At 41.9% G+C, this 22,022-nt stretch overlaps 1 protein-coding gene across 1 annotated transcript in view; it reads right to left on the bottom strand.

The window, feature by feature from the left end:
• Nucleotides 1-2,009: 2,009 nt before the first annotated feature.
• The window catches only part of LOC124254575 (sialin-like), a 33,147-nt gene continuing 13,134 nt past the window's right edge, over nucleotides 2,010-22,022 (bottom strand). The window contains exons 2-10 of the mRNA XM_046688412.1: nucleotides 16,807-17,018; nucleotides 15,158-15,391; nucleotides 14,539-14,626; nucleotides 13,039-13,259; nucleotides 12,178-12,327; nucleotides 11,045-11,177; nucleotides 5,257-5,412; nucleotides 4,551-4,636; nucleotides 2,010-2,859 (exon numbers count right to left, since the gene is read on the bottom strand). Coding sequence (XP_046544368.1) covers nucleotides 2,638-2,859; nucleotides 4,551-4,636; nucleotides 5,257-5,412; nucleotides 11,045-11,177; nucleotides 12,178-12,327; nucleotides 13,039-13,259; nucleotides 14,539-14,626; nucleotides 15,158-15,391; nucleotides 16,807-17,018 — 1,502 coding nt within the window. The 3' untranslated portion in view covers nucleotides 2,010-2,637. The remainder of the gene's footprint in view (nucleotides 2,860-4,550; nucleotides 4,637-5,256; nucleotides 5,413-11,044; nucleotides 11,178-12,177; nucleotides 12,328-13,038; nucleotides 13,260-14,538; nucleotides 14,627-15,157; nucleotides 15,392-16,806; nucleotides 17,019-22,022) is intronic.

Below are 22,022 nucleotides of genomic sequence, written 5' to 3'. Positions count from 1 at the left end.
CAGAAAGATCTCATTTTAAGCATGAGTTAGCACAGCATTAGCGACTTGTTTGCACAAGCATCATTCATCACCACTCGCCCCTTTCCGTAAACTCCAAGAAGACTCGTCCCGGTCTACGACAAACCAATCAGAACGCGCGTAATGAAGGCGGTGCTTTGATAAATATAATCCCGAATACTTAAATCGTTTATGGCATTATGTCATTGTTTAAAAAGTCTTGAAATATATGTATCATCATATTGAAAGTACAAGGAATGTAGGTAAACATAATTGTTTCGGCTCGTGTGTATTTTTTAGAAAAGATATTACCATGGAAGGTGAGAGATTCAAATCCACGCACGTGCGTTTGTTTACATAACGGCTCTCATGGGTCCAATTGAGTGTATTTCTGACGATCTTGCGGGCTTGTTGTGGAGATTGTACGCTTCCAACAGTTTTAGAAAATGTAATCATAAATCGCTACGAGTAGCCTAGAGTTTCAAAACAATTATATTATCTCTGTGTGTAACTAATCAACATTAATCTTTACAATTGGGCATATATTTCACATCTCTGGGAATATTTTGGTCTGACTTGTTTTGGTCATTCATATATTTTCAGCGAATTCATTTAAAATTCCACTTGGCCATGGGTATGACAACAAAGTTACACGAATGTTCAGTGTGAGAAATATTTAAAAGTCATTTTTGAGTATCTGCTTTGGGATTTAATTTAGCTGAGTTTTTAAAACTCTTATTTGCACATTCAGTAAAACAAATATCATTTGTGAACAGCTGGTAATAATTACGTTAGAATATGCCTTTAACAAATCTGTATTTTCTCCTTTTAGTTGTATCAAAGACGTTTAATTCCTTAAAATAAATAGGTAAAAACCAAAACAGCAATAAAATACAATGTACGAGTGCTTCGGTGATATTAAGAACCAGTGGTATCAAACAGGAATAGAGTTATCGTTCTTGTTTAAAGTAGTTCTGATGTTCATGCGCCAATATGAAAACCTTCCAGAGGAGCAAGAGTCGCTATTCGGCTTGTCCCGGAATAACACGAGTTGGTCACGAATGCACAAGAATATGCCGCCGTTATGAACGACCTTCACCTTGGTGTACCGCCAAGTATTCTTACGCGAATGCTCGATTCTCTATAAATTGACGTACGATTTGCTTCTTCTTTTAGAGTTATTTTAAGAATGACATGATATGACAAGGAAATTATTAACCTCGCGTGTTTCCATATCATTAATATCGTATATTAGAAATAAAAAACATAATACAATTTTTATTCCAAATATATGATATTAATGATACGGAAACACATGAGGTTAATAGTCTCTATATGCTAACAATCAACTGTCTCATTTTGACAGATCCGCTGACCTTTCTAAGATGTATGATTAGTTATACAATCAACATATTTGAGGCGAAATGGGCTGCGCATACAGTTTCTTTGACAAAATGAGCTGTCTTTTGCGCAACCTATTTTCAGTTTCATCACAATGAAGCTTACAACAGTGAAATGTTTGTCACTCAGTAATCGGACACTCAAAAACTTTGACGAAACGAAAACAGATAAGCCGCTGACAAACCCATGATAATATGTTAGTCCAACCCCTGATGATAGGATCATGGCATGCCTAAGGGCTGCAACTCTCAACAACAAATTACGTCTTCTTTGACCTGGTGCGTAGCAAGCCAATTTTTTCGTGTAAGCCCGATAGGTTGCAAAGCTTTATATTAGCTAGTATTGAGAGGTTGCCCAACTCTTTTAGCAACAATCATGTGTAAGCCCGGGCTTGTTTTAACAATGGTAGCTACGCCCCATTGACGACAGGGACGCTGTTAATGACAAGAGAGATGACAGCGACCGTCCATGTCCACTTTACCTTCATGTAGAACAATATTCTAGTAGCCTCCCGGCTTTACATGTCACAACGTTTGAGGGACAATCTGTCCATTCAGAAACGATTTCAAAAAGCGTCATTTGGCTCTTATATGTGACAGACAGACATTCAGAACAAACGGTCATCACCATGTCCTCCATCTTTTCTTGTGTTATGTGGCAGTGATTTTTATTTTCAAACAATATTCCAAGTGTAAGGCCTTGTACATTCAGTGACGGGCAGTGGAGTGTTGCATTTTGACTTATACTAGATTTAAATAGAAAAATCGGGAAAGTGCTACCAAGGAGCGTGTTCATCAGCATCGGCGAAGACATTTCAAGCATCTCGAGGCGGTACGTTTTAGGTTCGAGTCGGCGGTGTTGGAATGAAAAAAGTTTTTGGGTGGGGTCGGCAGTAAGGCGATGAGAAACACACCACAGTCATCCATCAAACTATTTTCCGCGAACAACATTTCTAAACCACGCCTCATCAGTAACCTACGTGAAGTATACAGGACCACAAGCCACAACGTAATCCAGGTTGTATCTGACCAATATTCCGTGGCCATACGAACATCTATAATATCCACAAAGTATGTCCTGTTCCCACTCGACACTGCACTATTATGGCCACATGCATAGCAATCTGAGTTCAAAGGCGCTCAAAACCGTTCCTGGCGACGGGTTTTGTGGGAACGCCGATGATCAACACTGACCGAAGTCCATCACAGTACAATTACACATCTCGGGTGGGTCAAGCGGTCAGCGCACTGTTCCACCCCTGTCCATGCTTTCCTCGATACCAGAGTCTCTGTCATCATCACCTTTTTCTAGATTCAGCACACGAGGTAGGTGCACCCCTTTTGTCGCCATTATCGACCACAGCTGTTCCTCACCCTGGGCAAAAATCGCGAACAGCACCCCTCCGATGAGGAACAATGCTGCCGTGATGAAGAACACGATCCGCCATTGTGATGCTGTTGCCTGGAATGCAATACAGTCAGGGTAGATGAAAATGATTGTTATTTCTGTGTTTACTTTATCAGCGTGTTCGTTGTTTAACGACTCACCATTATTATTGACGACCTAATATAAATAACAAAAATAATAAATTATTGCGCTAATTCCAGTCAATGCATGTTAACAAAAATGATTTAACACCCTCATCCGACCAGGAGTACACACACACACTTGCGGTGGCTGAGTGGGTTAGATGGCTGACCTTGTGTGCTGGCGACTAGGTGCCTCACTCTGAGACTGTGGTCTCGAATTCTGGATTAGACTCAACCCAACAATAGTTCTAGAAACTGTAGTGAGAAAGTATAACCTCATATACTCATGCCATTAATGGTTGTCACCCCTCTCCCCACCCCAACCCCACACACACCCCAAACCCCCATCCCACACACCCTCTCCAATAAAAAAAATTGAAGGGGGTGACAACCATTATTGGGTGAGGTGAAATTGGGTTTAACGTCGTGCTTGAGAATATTTCGCTCATATAACGACGTGCATGCGTGTGTATGTGTATGTGCGGCTGCTTGTACTAGCCCAGACTTAAGCTGGTTTTATAGTGCTAGCCCACTGAGATACCATGCCGCAGTGAAGCATGAATACCCCACTCAGACACAGTATACTGACTCCGAGCCGACCAGTCCTTGTTGTACCCATTAATGCCGAGCGCCAGGCAGGGACCAACAAGTACCATATTTTAACGTCTTTTGGTATGATGCGGTCGGGGATCGAACCCGCGACCTTCCGCTCTCCGGGCGGACGCTCTAACCACTACACCACGGAGGCGGTCGGCAACCATTATTGGCATGAGTATATATAACATGTGTTATAAACCCCAAGCTGACTACCTGGCACTGAAGGCTCTGCAGTCACGTACCGATCACACACATTTCCCAATTTCAGTGCCAAGTCTAGCCCATCAAATCCTCAGTTTTAAATAAAGTTTCTATAAAGTTCAATACTGTTTTTTATTTATTTTTTTTTTTTAAACTTTCATTTCGAAACTTCTAATTCCATGTGGAGTCTCCAAGTCCGCACGGTTGACGTAAGAGGATTAGGTGGAAAGTATGGTGAACAGTGCCCCGCCTGCTCATATCTAATAATAATAATAATAATGGAAATTTATATAGCGCTAAATCCAACCACTAAGTGGGTGCTCAAAGCGCAACAAAATAATAATAATGTTTGAATAGAGTTAATAGTGCAGTGAAAAGAGATGCGTTTTAAGATGTGATTTGAACACAGCAACTGATGGGGACAGTTTTAAGGCGAGGGGTTGTTCATTCCACAGCGATGGAGCACAAACACTGAAAGAACGCTTTCCATAAGAGGCCAGTCTATAAGAAGGAGTTTTCAAAAAGAATCTGCTTTCAGATCGCAGTTAACAATGGAAAAACTGAGGCTATGTTGGTTGGCTCTAAGCAATAGCTTCAGATGTCAACTGACATGAACTTAAAACTAGTGATTGGTAACTATGTTATAGATTTCTCATCCCGGGTAAAAAACCTTGGTGTCTATTTTGACTCCATGGATTATCAAGTTGACATATCTGTGTTCATGCTGTCAACCCCTTGCTTGCCCGGTTACTTGTCGCTGTGATGTAGCTGTAACACACTTGGTGACTGTCACATAAGACATGATGCACGTATTCATATACTTACATTGTTGTTGGTGAGAGCGCCGACTATACTCGGGCCAATAAAACCAGTGGTTGTACCAAAAGAATTGGTGATGCCCATGAGAATACCTATGATAGAAAAGGGTTGACCCTTTAAAGGCGCAGCAAATGTTATTGACAAAGAACATCCGCTAACGTTTTCTTTTATTGTTCCACAAAAAACAAATCGGAAGGCGAATTACAAACCAGCCTCAATGTTGGATTGGCATTGCTAACGCCATTTCGGCAGTCCCATGGTCTAAGTAAAATGAGTTGTCTCCCTTACCCTTATGATAACGTTAGATTGACGTTAAAATGGTGATGACACTCAATGGTGGTTGATGACGTTTTACCGATATTCAAGGGATGCTGAAAGCCGTGCTTACAAGATGTAGAATTTGAATTACTCTCCTTCATCCCGTACCATTTCTAGCCCATTGCCTGTTTTAGAAAGAAGGCATGTTTTGCAGAGAACAGTTAAGAATCATGAAACGATACTCTCCTACTCACACACACCCCTCTGTCCTCCCTACGCCCTATCCCTTCATGGTTATACACTCACTCACTCACTCACTTACTCGAGTCCTTATTCATATGTCTAATACGCTTGTTTCATCCCTAACAGAAGAACACCCACATTGTTGATCTCAGTTACAATATGTTTCCCCATACGTTGTTATGAAAGTTGTTTATAAACCGTTCTACTTTACCTGCAAAATGTGGAGCAATATCGAGATGGTTGACGCTGTATCCCGCCATGGTGAACCCTGTAATCCCGACCCCGAGACACAACAGCGCCACCGTCAACATCGGGTGGCAACCAGAGTACCCGATGCCAACCATGACAACCGCCGGGAGCATCAAACCTGTCAACACGTGGGGAGGGGTTCGGTCATTGTTTACAATCGCTGTATCAGATGCGTAAAATATGACCATATAAGGAGCTTTTGGACATATTTTTCCTAAATATTTCATCGACAGATCATCATCCATAACATATTCTTGTTTCTTATTTCTAAGATTCATGACGCGCACATCACATAAAATCGATAATCTTCACTGCGACGTTAAACCCAACTCACCAACGGTTACATAAAGAGCTTTTCAATAATAGAATTATCTCACATGTATTCACATATCTCACATTTCCTCACAAATACTCATATTTAATCATATTAACTCACATATACTCAAATCTCCTCACATTATATGATATATATATATTCCTTAACATTATCTCATATTTCCTCATATAATATCGTGTCTAAAGGCCTGATATACCACACATATAATCACCGTCGTGGTCGTATAAACGCAATTAAATACTCCTGGCCTAGGCCAGGGTGCAAATGTTTTACTACCGGTGAGTAAATGCTTATTTTTGCTACCCTAAGCAAATCTGGTCGTATAAACGCATAGCAAATTTACTCAGGGGTGAGTATTTTTCCCGCTCGATTTCATAATGGCTATTTTGGTAGTTTTCCCGCCTATACTTTTACGCGCCTTATTGGTGACATATCTGCTCAGTTGATGTCTGGCTTCCATTAAAAACAGACACACGACAATGGCGAACCGGAAAGAAACTCGGCGGTGCCAAAAGACGCGGTTCCGCTTGGAATGACGAGGAAACAAAATGCCTATTGGCAATATGGGAAGATAACAGTATAGAGGAATTACTGAAAACCCCAAAGCAACAATGTTTCGGTGTACAATACTGTCGCGACGGAAATGGGTACAAAAGGATTCAAACAGACCAATGTAAAGTGAGAATCCATACCTTAAAGAGGACATACAGAGAGTGTAAATCAAACCTGAAGAAAAGTGGAAAAGGAAGGAAACTTTGTAAGTTTTTGAAGAACTGGACGCCATTCTGGTACCAGACCAGCTCGTCGCCTCTGAAGGTTATAGATACATTGACCAAGAAAGTCGAAGATGAAGGAGGGGATTCTTGTGAACCTGATGATACAGCACAGGCAAAACACACAGGCTGTTGGTGACAGTTGTGCTGACATTACACCTCTTGCTGATAATGAAATTGAAAGGGATGAAAAGGATGCATCTGACACGGAAAGCAGAAAGAATAAAAGAAAGGAATCCACTGAAGGGGAAATGAAAAGGTGAAAAAGCGAGAAGAAAAGAGCTCGGAAGACGAGGATGAAGTAGCACTGAAATCTGCGATGGATGGATTTAGTGCAGCAAACGAGAGAGCTGATGATGATAAGGTTCTTGACCTGGAACGCCAGAAAATAGAACTTGAACGCCAAAAAGTTTGATGTCGAGAAAGCCAAGATCGAATCAGATGAAAGACAGAAGCGTAAAGGGAAGAGAGACAGCACCAGTTCACCATGATGAATATGATTATGAGAGCTGTAATGGGGACAGGACAACAGCCCCCACCTGTCCCATACAGCACGGGTCGTACAGCTCTAGTATGATGGAGGTGAATCGGTAAGAGGTCCGGGCCCTTCATCACGCTATTCCTCGACAGTCAACCAACAATCTTCAAAATGACGATTCTGGATAACTGATACTGAAGACGGAACAAGTTTCTACAATTTGTAGACTTCATGAATGACACAAGACTATAAAATGATACATTCATGATTATTTTAACTATTGCTCAATTCTGTTTTTTCATGAACCGCCATGAAGTTCATTGGCGTTTGGTTTCCATTTCATCCTTCGAGTTAGTTCCAGTGTGTGTCTTGAGACGTTTCCGTTCTGGTGTTTGTCCAGCCATATTCTTAGTGCTGCTGTAATCACAATGTTCATTTGAGCAATCTAGACAGCATCTAGATATAAGCCTTGTAATAATTCATGTTCTCTTTATGAATAAAGGATTTTTAGATTTAGTGCACATTTCACTTTTTCCGAAAAGAAGAAAAGGATGGTTTCACCCTCTGTTACCAGCTTTGAATAATTACTGAAAGCTCTCGTAATTATCCTTACAGCTTTGAGGATAATGCTGTTGAAACCATGACTTGTCATTCACTAATAACGTCAAATGTTTGCGTATCTTACCGTTTCGAAAATCATGATTCTGGTTTTGAGGCTATCGAAAGTGTGTATTATAGCTAATGCAAAACGTCATCTCAAATTGTTCTCTGAGGTTATGGTCAATGTGTTGCAATATTGTATTGGTGTGTTGACATAAAAGAAAAGGATTGCTTACATCTTCACAAAATACTTTAATTTGAATTTTTGAAACACGTGCATGTACAAGTTTAAATGTTTACAATAATCACCAATATGAACTATACATGGTTTACTCAAAGTAAATGTCTTCACAAATGAATAATGTCTTTAAAACACATTGTTGCAGAAAGCCAGCGCGATTTCATCACGCAGAGCTTTCGCACATTGGATCCCTTCGTCGCCCCCATCCTGTACATCCAGTTGGTAGTCATTTTCTTCTTCGTCTTCTTCGGTGTCCCAATCCTCCCTGTAGAGGTCACGTACACTCTCGCAAATGTTGTGGAGGACAACACAGCATGTAATTACCGTGCAGGCAAATTCGACGTCAACGTCCATCCTCTTCTGCAAACACCGCCAGCGTCCCTTCAAGCGACCAAACGCGTTTTCAATCGTCATCCTGGCTCGGCTGAGTCGATAGTTGAAGGTACTCTGAGCTGGAGTGAGGTTAGCTCTACCAGTGTAGGGCTTCAATAACCATGACTTTAAGGGGTATGCTGCATCACCAAGGGCATCTGTGTATTTCCGACGTTCTTCGACCAGTTTGGTAAGAGAGAACCATCATCACCAAGGAAATAAATGTCTGAGTTCACAAAGACACGGGGCGTCATGCACTCTGCCTGGCTAGCCAATATTGATGTTTGTAAACATCTGGTTGTGGTCACATACCCCTTGAAGGATAAGAGAATAGAAACCTTTCCTGTTCAGGTAGTCACCGTGTGAATATTTAGGAGCTATGATAGGGATGTGACTGCCATCTATAGATCCTACACAGTTTGGAAATCCCCAACGCTCCTCATAGCCCCTGATAACATCCTTCAATGCGTCTCCCTGGGGAACCTGACCTATTCAGTCAGGAGAAGCTTCATGATGGCTTCACACACTTGATGGACGCAGATACATACGGTTTGCCTTCCCGACACCAAAAGGTTGGCCACAGTTCTATATTCTGCGGAGGAAGCCATCCAGTAGATTGTTATAGCAACCTTTTTCTTCACATCCAGTGGTTCCTCAACTGTATGTTCAGAGGGAGAGAGCTCATCGTTTAGTCGAGTGCAGATCAATTCATACGTTTCTCTTCGCATTCTAAAATTTTCTAACCATTCGGCATCAGTGAAATGTTTACCAACAACTTCCGTATACCAATGACTTGATCTTGGCTTTCTTCTAGAAGTTCGATCATTGGAACATCCCAGTATCAGACCAACACTGATGTAATATGGGAAATGCCTATACCTTCTTCTTATCGCACGTCTTACTCCATCCATTGCTAGTGCAGAAATGAACTATTATCAAGATTTACTACCGCTTTGCCTAAAGTCCGTATGAACGCATAGCAAATTGCTCACCCTAGCAAATTACACTCCCTATGTAAATTTACTCATGTATGCAAATTTGCACATGTGTATATTTTCGCCGCATAAACAAGCCTTTTAAGTAGGAAGGAACGTGGGAGATACATCGAGTCATCCGAGCTTCGACACAACTGCAACATGATGACTAAAGAATGACTCAGCCATTGGTCAAGCTTTTCCTTCCAGACAACCGTAAGTTCGACACAACGATATTTGACTGTATCTGGGATTAATTCGTACCCACATGTTTGACATAGTACCAAAGCTATGCGCATGCCTCACATTTACGCATATAGCGTAAGATACCCGTACCAAGTCACATCATCACACATACAGCCGTTACTTGCCTCTACATTAACGCATATAGCGTAAGATACTCGTGCCAAGTCACATCATCACACATACAGCCGTTACTGCCTCCACATTAACGCATATAGCGTAAGATACTCGTGCCAAGTCACATCATCACACATACAGCCGTTACTGCCTCACATTAACGCATATAGCGTAAGATACTCATACCAAGTCACATCATCACACATACAGCCGTTACTGCCTCACATTTTACGCATATAGCGTAAGATACTCGTGCCAAGTCACATCATCACACATACAGCCGTTACTGCCTCACATTTACGCATATAGCGTAAGATACTCGTGCCAAGTCACATCATCACACATACAGCTGTTACTGCCTCACATTAACGCATATAGCGTAAGATACTCGTGCCAAGTCACATCATCACACATACAGCTGTTACTGCCTCTACATTAACGCATATAGCGTAAGATACTCGTGCCAAGTCACATCATCACACATACAGCCGTTACTGCCTCACATTAACGCATATAGCGTAAGATACTCGTGCCAAGTCACATCATCACACATACAGCCGTTACTGCCTCACATTAACGCATATAGCGTAAGATACTCATACCAAGTCACATCATCACACATACAGCCGTTACTGCCTCCACATTTACGCATATAGCGTAAGATACTCGTGCCAAGTCACATCATCACACATACAGCCGTTACTGCCTCACATTTACGCATATAGCGTAAGATACTCGTGCCAAGTCACATCATCACACATACAGCCGTTACTGCCTCACATTTACGCATATAGCGTAAGATACTCGTGCCAAGTCACATCATCACACATACAGCCGTTACTGCCTCACATTAACGCATATAGCGTAAGATACTCGTGCCAAGTCACATCATCACACATACAGCCGTTACTGCCTCACATTTACGCATATAGCGTAAGATACTCGTGCCAAGTCACATCATCACATATACAGCCGTTACTGCCTCACATTTACGCATATAGCGTAAGATACTCGTGCCAAGTCACATCATCACACATACAGCCGTTACTGCCCTCACATTTACGCATATAGCGTAAGATACTCGTGCCAAGTCACATCATCACACATACAGCCGTTACTGCCTCTCACATTAACGCATATAGCGTAAGATACTCGTGCCAAGTCACATCATCACACATACAGCCGTTACTGCCGCCTCACATTAACGCATATAGCGTAAGATACTCGTGCCAAGTCACATCATCACACATACAGCCGTTACTGCCTCACATTTACGCATATAGCGTAAGATACTCGTGCCAAGTCACATCATCACACATACAGCCGTTACTGCCTCTCACATTTACGCATATAGCGTAAGATACTCGTGCCAAGTCACATCATCACACATACAGCCGTTACTGCCTCACATTTACGCATATAGCGTAAGATACTCGTGCCAAGTCACATCATCACACATACAGCCGTTACTGCCTCACATTAACGCATATAGCGTAAGATACCGTGCCAAGTCACATCATCAAACATACAGCTGTTACTGCCTCACATTTACGCATATAGCGTAAGATACCCGTACCAAGTCACATCATCAAACATACAGCCGTTACTGTCTCACCTATGGAATTCATCAGTTTCCGTGTGTTTTTAGTGGACAGGAATCCCTTTCGCCTTATGACATCTGCTACTTGTCCACAGATGGTGTTGATGAGCCACAGCGTCACGTAAGGCAATGACGACAACAGACCATTCTGCCATCAACGAAAAACTGTCTTACACAGAGTTAAAATACATGATAATTGTTTCTTAAAATGAGGAAACAACACGTTGTTCATCACTCGATGTTTTGAAAACGCCACGATTCCCTCAATTAGTGATATTATACACTTTCGAAAACCAGAAAGTATACACACTTGAAAACTGACAATCAGGCAGGACGGGCAGACATTATCAGAATGGTACGAGGCGGTAAAAAGTCGAGGAAATACTGCACACTTAAGGTGATGAAATACACCACCATCGAATATCATTTTCCTGAGATTGAATGAATGAATGAATTCATTGATAGTCCCTTCAAACATGGAGGAATGGTTTTATCCAGGAGTTTTTTTTATTCCGCCTGCTGACCATAACAAACACGGAACAACCATTGGTCAATCTTATCGAATTTTGGATTATTTTCACAAAATAAAATTTGTTTTTCTCAGGACTGAATGTGTTTAGAAACTAAATTACTGAATAACAGTTTGGAATCCATATTGGAAATTTAGCCAGCTCAATATTCCTCCCTCCGTCCCCCAAAAAGAAGAAATAGAACAAAACAATATTTCTTCGTCATTCGTGTGATTGCGGCGTAGAAACAAATCAACAAGAACAACAAATAAACTGGCGTTCAAAAGAAAGTACACACCTGATTCTTTGGTAAAATATTTTCTTTAAAACAGCATTAATATTTAAAAAGTGTTTTAATTCTGCCGTGTCACAAATATTGTGCAAGTGTTTCCAAAACATCACAGATATTGTACCCAATTACAACATTGCTAGCAAATGTTTATGGTTTTAATGGAAATAGTCCCAAAACACCAGTGTGTACTTTCTAATGTACGTCAGTATATATTAATAATTAACAAAAATTCCCGTAACCATTTCATAATTCCGTCATCTTTATATTCTAGATACACAGTAAAATATTCTTTCAGAAAAACCAAATTGCAGCATAGAACACGCATGCGTGGTGATTGTTGTACCCACCTGTTCAATATTAAACCTGAGTACCTGCTTCATGTACTGCGGGAGGCAGGTCATGATGGTGAAGGAGCCCCAGTCCTGGGCGAAGTGGGCAGCCACGATAGCCCACACAGCCTTCGACGAGAATATGTCCCTCCAGGGTGGAGATATTTTCTGAGGAATGGACATGGTTGACGACAGTAAAATCTCCCGAACGCCTTTACCGCGATATGTCGACAACAGAATGTGTCTCACAACTGGCATCATTAAAGCGAGACTATACATGTATACACCTGTACAAATCACTCTGCGGGCTGACACGCCTTTAATAGAACCGTCTGTCAGGTTAACAACAGTTGACCACATTTCACTTGAGCAAAAACGTGTTACAGGGACCATTAAAGATCCGGCATAGAAATGTTCTTCAGAAACCCATGCTTGTCGTAAGAGCCGATGCAAGTCATGGTATCCCGACTGAAGAGATCGACGTTCACGACGTCAATCAGTGATTGAGATCAGACGTTCAGCGCTAAGATAGTCGTAAGCGCTATACATTCATTAACTTACGACTATCTTAGCGCTATGGAAAATCTAAGCCCTGGGCCCTTATTTTCGAAACGTTCGTAGCCCTAAGAATTCTTAACTTTGATAGTAGCCAATGTGTTAAGAATGGGCTTAAGAAGTTCGTAGGGCTACGAACGTTTCGAGAATAGCTAGCCTAATTATTTACAGACCGCTGTCATGTTTGGAATATTACAAAATGGACCTTAGAACAAGAATAAAAAAGTGACAGATTGTTGCAATTAATTTGTTTCTGCCGCAGTCAGAATTACTTCAACAATACCAGGTGTCTGTCATAGACGGAATGTAATATTGTAGGCTTACTTTGTGTTTCTTCCCAATGGAGTTCTCAATGTAAACTCTCTCTGCTAAAACGATGCGTGGGTGCTGTGCAGGTGAGTCGTGCACGAGGATGAACCACATTATTGACCACAGACACCCAAAACCACCGAAAACGTAGAATACGGACGGCCAACCACCGGCAAACCCGTACTTGCACAGGTAACCCGTGCCCAGCATCGCAACAACCGTACCTATCTGTGCACCTGAAAATAACGATTATCATGATGATTATCATAATCCGAAAACTAAAAACTATTGACATTAAGAACTGTAATGACGAGAAAGTCTTCACATTTAGGCAATCCTTATTTCAAAACATCGATTAGGCACACAATCCCCACTACCCCTCCCGTTTGTCGCGTCTAAAGACCATGGGTTGCTAAAGACCAATTATAAGAAAGATCTTCATAGGGACATATATGGAGTAACATTGTAAGCTCAAATAAAGCATATGCAGCCTCCATCACTTTAATGGTTGAAGCGTCCGCTCGTCACGCCGAAGACCCGGGTTCGATTACCCAGATGGGTACAATGTGTGAAGCCCATTTCTGATGTCCCCCGCCGTGATACTGCTGGAATATTGCTAAAAACACACTACTCACTCACTCACAGGCATTGTGTATTCATACCTTTGACAATGGGTGCCGAGCCACTTTACACTTGTCAGAGTGCTACACTAAGTACGTGATCTTGACCACCAGTTGTCACACTTCTATTTTGTGGAAGCTGCGGTGGCTGAGTGGGTTAGATCGCTGACTTTGTGGGCTTCTCACTCTGAAAGTGAGGGCCCAAATCTCGGATAGCACTAGAATCTGTACTTTACTAAGAAAGTGTAATTCAAGATGTACCATACGCTGCATTTGTCCACTATCTAAAAGACATTGTGTATTCGAGTACTTCATAGTCTCATAGACACTGTATTCTAGTTTCAGATAAACTCCAATTGTTACTTTTTGTGGGACCCGTGAAGACCCTGGTTCCAATTAGACTTCAGTAACCCATGCTTGTCGTAAGAGGCGACTAACGGGTTCAGACTCGCTGACTTTGTTGATACATCATATCCCAATTGCGTAGATCGATGCTCATGCTGTTGATCACTGGATTGTCTGGTCCAGATTCGATTATTTACAGACCGCCGCCATATAGCTGGAATATTGCTGAGTGCGGCGTAAAACTTAACTCAATCACTTTTCGTGATCTGTGCGATATCCGTCGTGGGCGTCACCACACAAGCAACAGAAGCTAGCCAGCACGATGGTCTGGTAAATTTTTAGATGTTCCATACATCTGAGTAAATTCACCATAGTTGGTCTGGTTAAATCCATTTTGGGCTGGTAACATTTTAAAGTTACCAGCCCTGATGTCTGGCTGGATTTTTGGCTTATTTCATACACTGCCAATGGTGCTTCTCATATAAGTATACACTTGATTGTTACACACAGGACCATTACTCTTTGAATGTTTCTTATTTGCGCCACATACCTGCGTAGGTATTAGTGATGAGTTTACTCCTCTCCATAGCGGGCGCCCACTTCCCCCACAGAGAGTGCATCGCTGGGTACGCCACACCCTGTAAGTATCAAGTATCTAGGTGACCTATGTACCATGAATACTTGTCATGTGCTGATAGTACATTGCACTGTGCATATGTGCAATATTATCTGACACTATTGTTATATGCCTTCTACATACCTACCCTGTACACACATTGAATCGCCCTCGCTAAGTATTCAAGAAACAGGCCATGTGCCAACCTGGAAAATGCCTCTTAATTAAAAGAAACAGGTCCTATACCACCTGGAATATGCCTTTTACGTACAAGAAACAGGTCCTATACCACCTGGAATATGCCTTTTACGTACAAGAAACAGGTCCTATACCACCTGGAATATGCCTTTTACGTACAAGAAACAGGTCCTAAACCACCTGGAATATGCCTTTTACGTACAAGAAACAGGTCCTGTAACCACCTGGAATATGCCTTTTACGTACAAGAAACAGGTCCTATACCACCTGGAATATGCCTTCAACGTACAAGAAACAGGTCATGTAACCACCTGGAATATGCCTTCAAAATACAAGAAACAGGCCCTGCACCTACCTGGAATATGCCCTGCACAACTCTGATGGCGAGAAGCCATGTGATGTGGAACCTGACGGCGATGGGGATGAGGAGCGAAAGGAGGGAGGGGACGAGTATTCCAGCTCCGAATAACAACTTTCCTCCAAACCTCTCCGCCAGCCATCCCCCCGGGAGCTGCGTGAGGCAGTAGCCGTAGTAGAAGGCCCCCAGAATGTAGCCCTGGGTCTGCTCATCCCACAGGAACTCCCCACGCTGGAACAAGTGGACATGGCTCAATATCAGTGTAGTATTATAAGCACTGGCAGAAAGAGGTGCATGTAGATCAAATGACCAGTGTCTTTTGACAATTCCTGTGACTAGGACAAAAACATTTGGTGACAGGTCACTCGAGACGACTGGCCCTCATCTCTGGAACAATCTTCCATCTCACCTCAGAACACAACCAGATTTAGCTGTTTTTAAATCAAATCTAAAGACATGTCCTTTGCTGAAGCACTTGAACTCAATGTGATATCTAGACCATCTTAGAGCCAAAGCGCCTTTGAGCGGTTTACGGATATAGGCGCTATACAAGTATTTGTATGTATGTATGTATGTATGTATGTATGTATGTATGTATGTATGTATGTATGTATGTATGTATGTATGTATGTATGTATGTATGTAGTTCAGAAGTCCTTAGATTGTGCAAGCGGCTCTAGTGACGCCGTGCGATCTTGTGTCCCTTAGGCGTTGCAGGATTCGCTGATAAGGGTTCGATGATGGCCGTTTGTCTGTCAGCACCAGTGCTTGTTGGTTTCATTCACTGTACCAGTTCTGTCTTTTTCCGGTTAATGTATACTACCCATCAGAAGTTAAGACTCACTTAAAACACTCACTATAATTATGTTATGTATATATGCATGGTTACATCGAAGATTGATTTCTCCACTAACTTGGGGAACCAACTGCACACTTTATGCAGATGAATTGCACGTGGATCATGCATCAAATTGCTGAAAAGCATGTGCAAATATCGTGCATGTGAACAGCTGCGTCTTGGTGTAAAGTTTTGTTAAGAATTCGCCAATTTCACTGATTTCTTTATATATATTAAACTCATGACAATAATCTTTTCAACGTTACGAATTTGTTTTACAATACATTAGTTCATGTGTAAACAGTACCTTTAACCGGTATGGAATATTTTGCAAACTTTAGTTTAGAACAGTTGCCTGAAGTAAGTGGCTATATTTACTCTAGTGAGTCTAAACCTTTGGTGGGAAGTATATATATACCGAGTTATACAGTTCATATACAGTTCACATTATTTTAGGGCTAAGCCAAACTCACTCACTAACTCAAACACCCCACACGGTCTCCCACTAAATCGCATTGGTTCACTGTGTGAAACCGAAACCTGATTATTGGTAATGGTCAAAATGTACTTCATATAACCTTTCACATGAATCCGTGATCTATCTATAGTTAACATAGTACATGAACGTAGTCCACATAAATGTCTGTAGGAGACAACCAATATAAATGATGACGACCTTATCTGGTCTAATCTCGAAAGGCCTTGTTATTTTTAATAAACGGATATGTGGTCCACATTCCGGTTTTAAGGTTATGCTATAAAGGCCAACCACCTGTCTCTTTATTCCGTAGTAATAAACATGTGTTACCTCTGGCGCTGGGGTGTTGGACGTATTTCTGTTAGAACTGCCAGGACATTCGTCATCAAAGGAACTGTTCTGTCGAAGTTCGCTTGATGCGTTCACCATGGCAACCAGTGCCACACTCAGATTGACTCGAATAGCGAACAGGTTGATAAACCCCAGGAAGGACCATATTGCTAAAACATGGCGGGCGGCCACATTCTTGCATACCAACGAACCTGCAAGTGGAAATATTGGTTTGAAGTTTTATACCCACAAACGTTAAAAGCTGGCACTTGTTGTCACCGCGCCTGGCATTCGGAATTAAGAGGGCAACACGAGGATTGGTGGGCTCAGTCAGTATGCTGTCCCGTGTTTGAGTGGGGTATACATGTTAAACTAGAACATGGTATCTTAGCGAGCTAAAACATCAAACAGTGCACCTTTTAACTGGGAGATAGCGTGAAAGATTCATTGCATGAGTGAGTGATTGAGTGACTTTGGTTTAAGTCCCCTTTTGACTATATTTCAGTGTGTAAGGGTGTATGTGAGGAGAAGGCGAAGCTGAGACAGGTCAGTGCCGTTCATAACATGGTTTACACAAACCACAATCGGTGTGAATCTGAGATTCGAACCCGTGACCAGCATATTTGAGCTTTAAAAAACAAACAACACAAGCCCTCCACTTTCACACATACTCTATAAACTTGCTTTCTCGTTAAAATAAATGCAGATGGATATGCAGCATGGAGTGAGCATGAGCTGTGGGCTTTGTATATTGAAAGGTAATACATAGTAAAACAATAATGTTTGCAAAAAATAACATGTTTTCTTTCACCCCCGTCGAGCCACACTAGCCTGCTGTACGGTTAACCATATGTCTGTTTAACATACCAATACAATATGTATCAGTCTGTAGGGCAATATAGTCCGTATCGTGAAAACTATTATAAATTTGATGAAGCAAATGTAGATTTATATGACACTACTATCTGCTACTAATCTGTGTATATCAATACCCAGAAGCATTCATACTCCGTAGCATCACATGATATAGGTCGCTATGGTGGTGGCACGGTGTACAGTTTACAACCTATAGATAAAAAAGAATCAGGTGATCCCAAGCGACGTTTGCCGTGACGAGCGGCATGGGTGACCGAGTTCGGCTTATTGACTCCTTAGCCTTTCCAGGTCTGCCCCACTATAAGGCACATTCAGGCAAATGACTTATATTGAAATATGCCTCTCTTTAATCAGCGAAACGGTGTGCGGTAGGATGTGATACTACTGTGTCCGTGAACCTTCCTGCACCTGACAGACAGCTTAGGGTGTACTGAGAATAAAGTCGAGCTCATTGAACGGGGTAATAATGTAACCCAGGGTATAAGCACATTTAAGCAGAGATGTAGTAGAAACACTGACGCACATGACGCTAATTCTGATAATTTTCTAAGAAGTTTATTGTGTAATGAGGCACTCGGCAATATACAAGCTATATGGCGGCTCTAAGTAAATGGACCAGACAATCCACTGATTTCCATTATAACCCTCGATATACTCATATTGGGTTATAATGGCATGCATCAACCATATCTGCCCGCCTGATCCAGTCAGTCACCTCATACGACAAGTATATTCTGCTGAAGATCAATTCAAACCCAGATGTTCCCGTGTATAAATGTCGAAGATTAAAGGTAAGCATAAAAACACTATAGGGTTCTCCAGATGAATGTAATAACTGCATCCTGTGATATCCAGGGGAAGTAACCGTGGAAAGGCAGTGTTACCATAACAACACTTCATTACATATGGATTTCGGTGTCTATGCTGATACATATGTATATCACATTGGTTACAACAATAAGGGCTGTGTATCAAACAGTAATAATGTATCCGATATATAAAAAACTGACTTTTATATGGAAATATATAGTTAGCGGAGTATGCTAATTTCTAGGCGCACATTATTTTCTCAACTAAAGCTTGCTCTCTGAAAAAGTATAATTTTGACAGAAACGAAATAAACAAAAACCATTTAAAGTTAAAGGAGAATAGTTGTTTAGGGCATGATAATCATTGTCAACAGGACAAGTACTCTGTTAATGACCACCCTACAGATAACAGGTTGTTGTTGTAATTTGTTATCATGATCGCCTGAGTGAAGAAATGAGTTACTATTTCAAGGACACTGATCCTCAACCTAATGATGATAGAACAATTCTCTTGGGAAACAGGGGCGGTGGAGTAGCCAAGTGGGTAAAGCGTTGGCTCGTCACGCCGAAGACCCGGGTTCGATTCCCCCAGATGTGAAGCCCATTTCTGGTGTCCCCGCCGTGATGTTGCTGGAATATTGCTAAAAGCGGCGCAAAACCAAACTCGCTCGCTTGGGAAACAGGACTTCACATCTGTATATAGTGAGTGAGTGAGTTAAAATTTATAGTCACTGTGGCATTATTTCGGCCATATCATGACACATCTGTACATAAGCTGAGATAGAACACACTTGCAATAGAAAGGGATGAATTACACAAATGTAGAAAAGTGGATAACGAAAAATAACAAAATACGGAACTTGACATTTAATATGGGGAAGGGTGGTGGTTGTGACTTTGAATCATGAAAAATGACAGCGAGGGATGTTGTTGCCCAAATCTATGAAAACTAACAGGTGAATGGGGTTTTGAGTGGTAGGCATGTAAAAGCGAATCCTATTTCGACAAAAAAGATAGATTTATGTAAACTGACATTATCTATACAATGGTCAATTATTACATGTCGAGGCTGGTGGATAGAAATTGTTACCGAGGATGGGGTTAGTAGAATATGATACAGACTTTTAAGCATTTTCACCGTGCTCCAAAAGCAAGCTTGTTGGGCAAATCCGCTTCCACTCATACTCAGTGTACAGTCTCGCGTTGGAGGAGCGTAGTGTAAACACGACTGTGGGGTATCGATGATATCTGTCAGTACCACATCTACTCAGTAGTGGCGGTTATCTTATACAAGTAGGCTTATTGTAGATATGACATGGCTACTTCAGCGCTCCCTGACTGCATTTTGAATGATTGACATATCTGTATCCGTAAGAAGTTCTAAACATAGGACTCCGAAAGGCACTGATGGTCTAGCGTTCATTATTGAGCAATAAACGAAACCGAGGTTAAAATCTAAAATTGTAAAAACCGAATGATAAAAGTCGTTCAACTGAATGTGCATATTTTATTTGATTTTTCGATACGATGAAACATAGCATGGCGATAGTCACATGATATGTAAATGACAATATTGATTGTCGTATCACAAGATACGTACGTCCACGATGGTGGCGTTCCAATCTGTACCTAGTGTAACAGCCTGTCCTGTTATCACAGCTCTTCTCCTGTTTGGAGCCGAGGGAGTAAGTGTACAGTACAGATTCTGTCCTGTGAGATCCTCCTCCATTTCTGGCAAATTATGCAAGTTAAAGTGCGTTGACGTACACGTATATCGGGTTTAGACCCGGAGATCCGAAAGGTCATGGCAAGACATGGATGTTTGAATTATGAAAGAAGTCACAGTGATACCAGCTGTGTGGTGTAGTTTTGTAATTTGAAACAACTCCCTCTGTCGGTTGATGATCGGAAAAAGGTGAAACTGAAGAATTTGGACGATGTTGCTGTCATATTCTCTTGAACCATCCCCAAGCCTGATCTCCGAGCGTGGGATATCGCTCCTCACATCACCATGCACGGTCGCTCCCCACGACACTGAATCAGTCGACGTCGCTAGACTATCTTCAGCCTGACCATCTCGGCCCGGTTGCACAAAGCTCCCGTTGCCAAGGCCACACTTAGCAGCTACGAGGTAAGGGTGGGCTTTAAAAATATTTACACTTGTTTCACAACGCGCCTTTAGGGCCATCGTAAGGGATATCTTCCCTGCGACAACCCTTAGGACTGAATTGGAACTCTTTTGCAATGAAGATGCGTATTTCCCTAAGTTTGCCTTAGAGTAATCTCCCTTGCCACAAGGTGCACGCGCACTCGGATAATCCCTCAGACGACAGAAGTGGTTGTAAAAATTAATCGCTTCCTGGAATGTGCACAAACCTATGCTCACACTTGTCCACAGCAGTAAGTATGGTAACTCGGGCACATAATGAAAAACACCGCGCCAACTCTACATGGGCCCCGTTCCTGAAAGCGACCGTAGCTTCAATCAGTTGTAAACCCTACGATCAACTTCACAATTATCGTAAAATACAATTTGTTGTCGTTCCTCAAAGCTATTGTAAGGGAATTGTAAGTATCGCGATTGTAAATCATTCGATCGTAAATTACAATCGTGATCTTCTGCGCGAAAGTTAGAAATAATGCATTTACATTACTTCCGGTTGGTGAGAGTTGTTTCCCCTTTCAAGCAGCGGTGCAATGGATATCTCCAAGCTCGGAGAAAAATCCACCCTTAGCAAGATAACACAAAGTAATTAAAACTCCGAGGACAACCCAGGTTCTAGCATGCTTACCAGTTTCAGAATGGAGCTCTCGTCATTATGTACCTTCAAAATATTTCAGCGTCATTGTAAACATCAAGAACACGACTACGGTTTCGAAATATCCTCTCAGGGCCAAATTTCTGTCTCCTTTGTTTATGAATTACAACAAACACCGCCATCTTGTTCATACACAACAGACGGTCATGAGCAACGTACGGAATTGATTGTAACTTACAACTATTGTAACGTACAATTGCTTTGAGGAACGGTGGAGTGATTGTAAGTTAACGTTACAATTGGATTGTAGTGATTTACAACTATTGTAGTGTTACAATCGCTTTGGGGAGCTGCCATGAAGGGTAGAAGCTCCGGAGTTAGCACTTGATCACGATATCCTGCAGCATTAAGGTTTCCCTGGATAACAACAAGCAGTCGCGAAAAGACATGTCCACAAAAGGCACCCCAAACCATAACACTTCCGCTTCAGAATCGGTCCACGTCCTGTACACAACACTGGGCGTGGCGTTCACCACGTCCATACTCTGATCCTGCCATCAGCGAATCGTAGAGAGAATCTGGTCCATCTTCCAAGGGCCGTTGTGCTCACAGCTGCCTTTGACGTCGGTGTAAGAGTGTCAAAACGGGTCCACGATATGGTCGCCGTACATGAGGGTGAGCGGTTCGCAAGCGATTACGTATGGTTTTCGCAGACACACGACCCTGGTACAGTTCATTTCTGGTGGATGTTGCAGTGACAAATCGACTGCGA

The sequence above is a fragment of the Haliotis rubra genome, unplaced genomic scaffold (genome assembly GCF_003918875.1).
Source record: "Haliotis rubra isolate DU_JTF1 unplaced genomic scaffold, ASM391887v1 Scf115, whole genome shotgun sequence".
Taxonomy (NCBI): domain Eukaryota; kingdom Metazoa; phylum Mollusca; class Gastropoda; order Lepetellida; family Haliotidae; genus Haliotis; species Haliotis rubra.
This window is presented reverse-complemented; position numbering and strand designations above follow the sequence as displayed.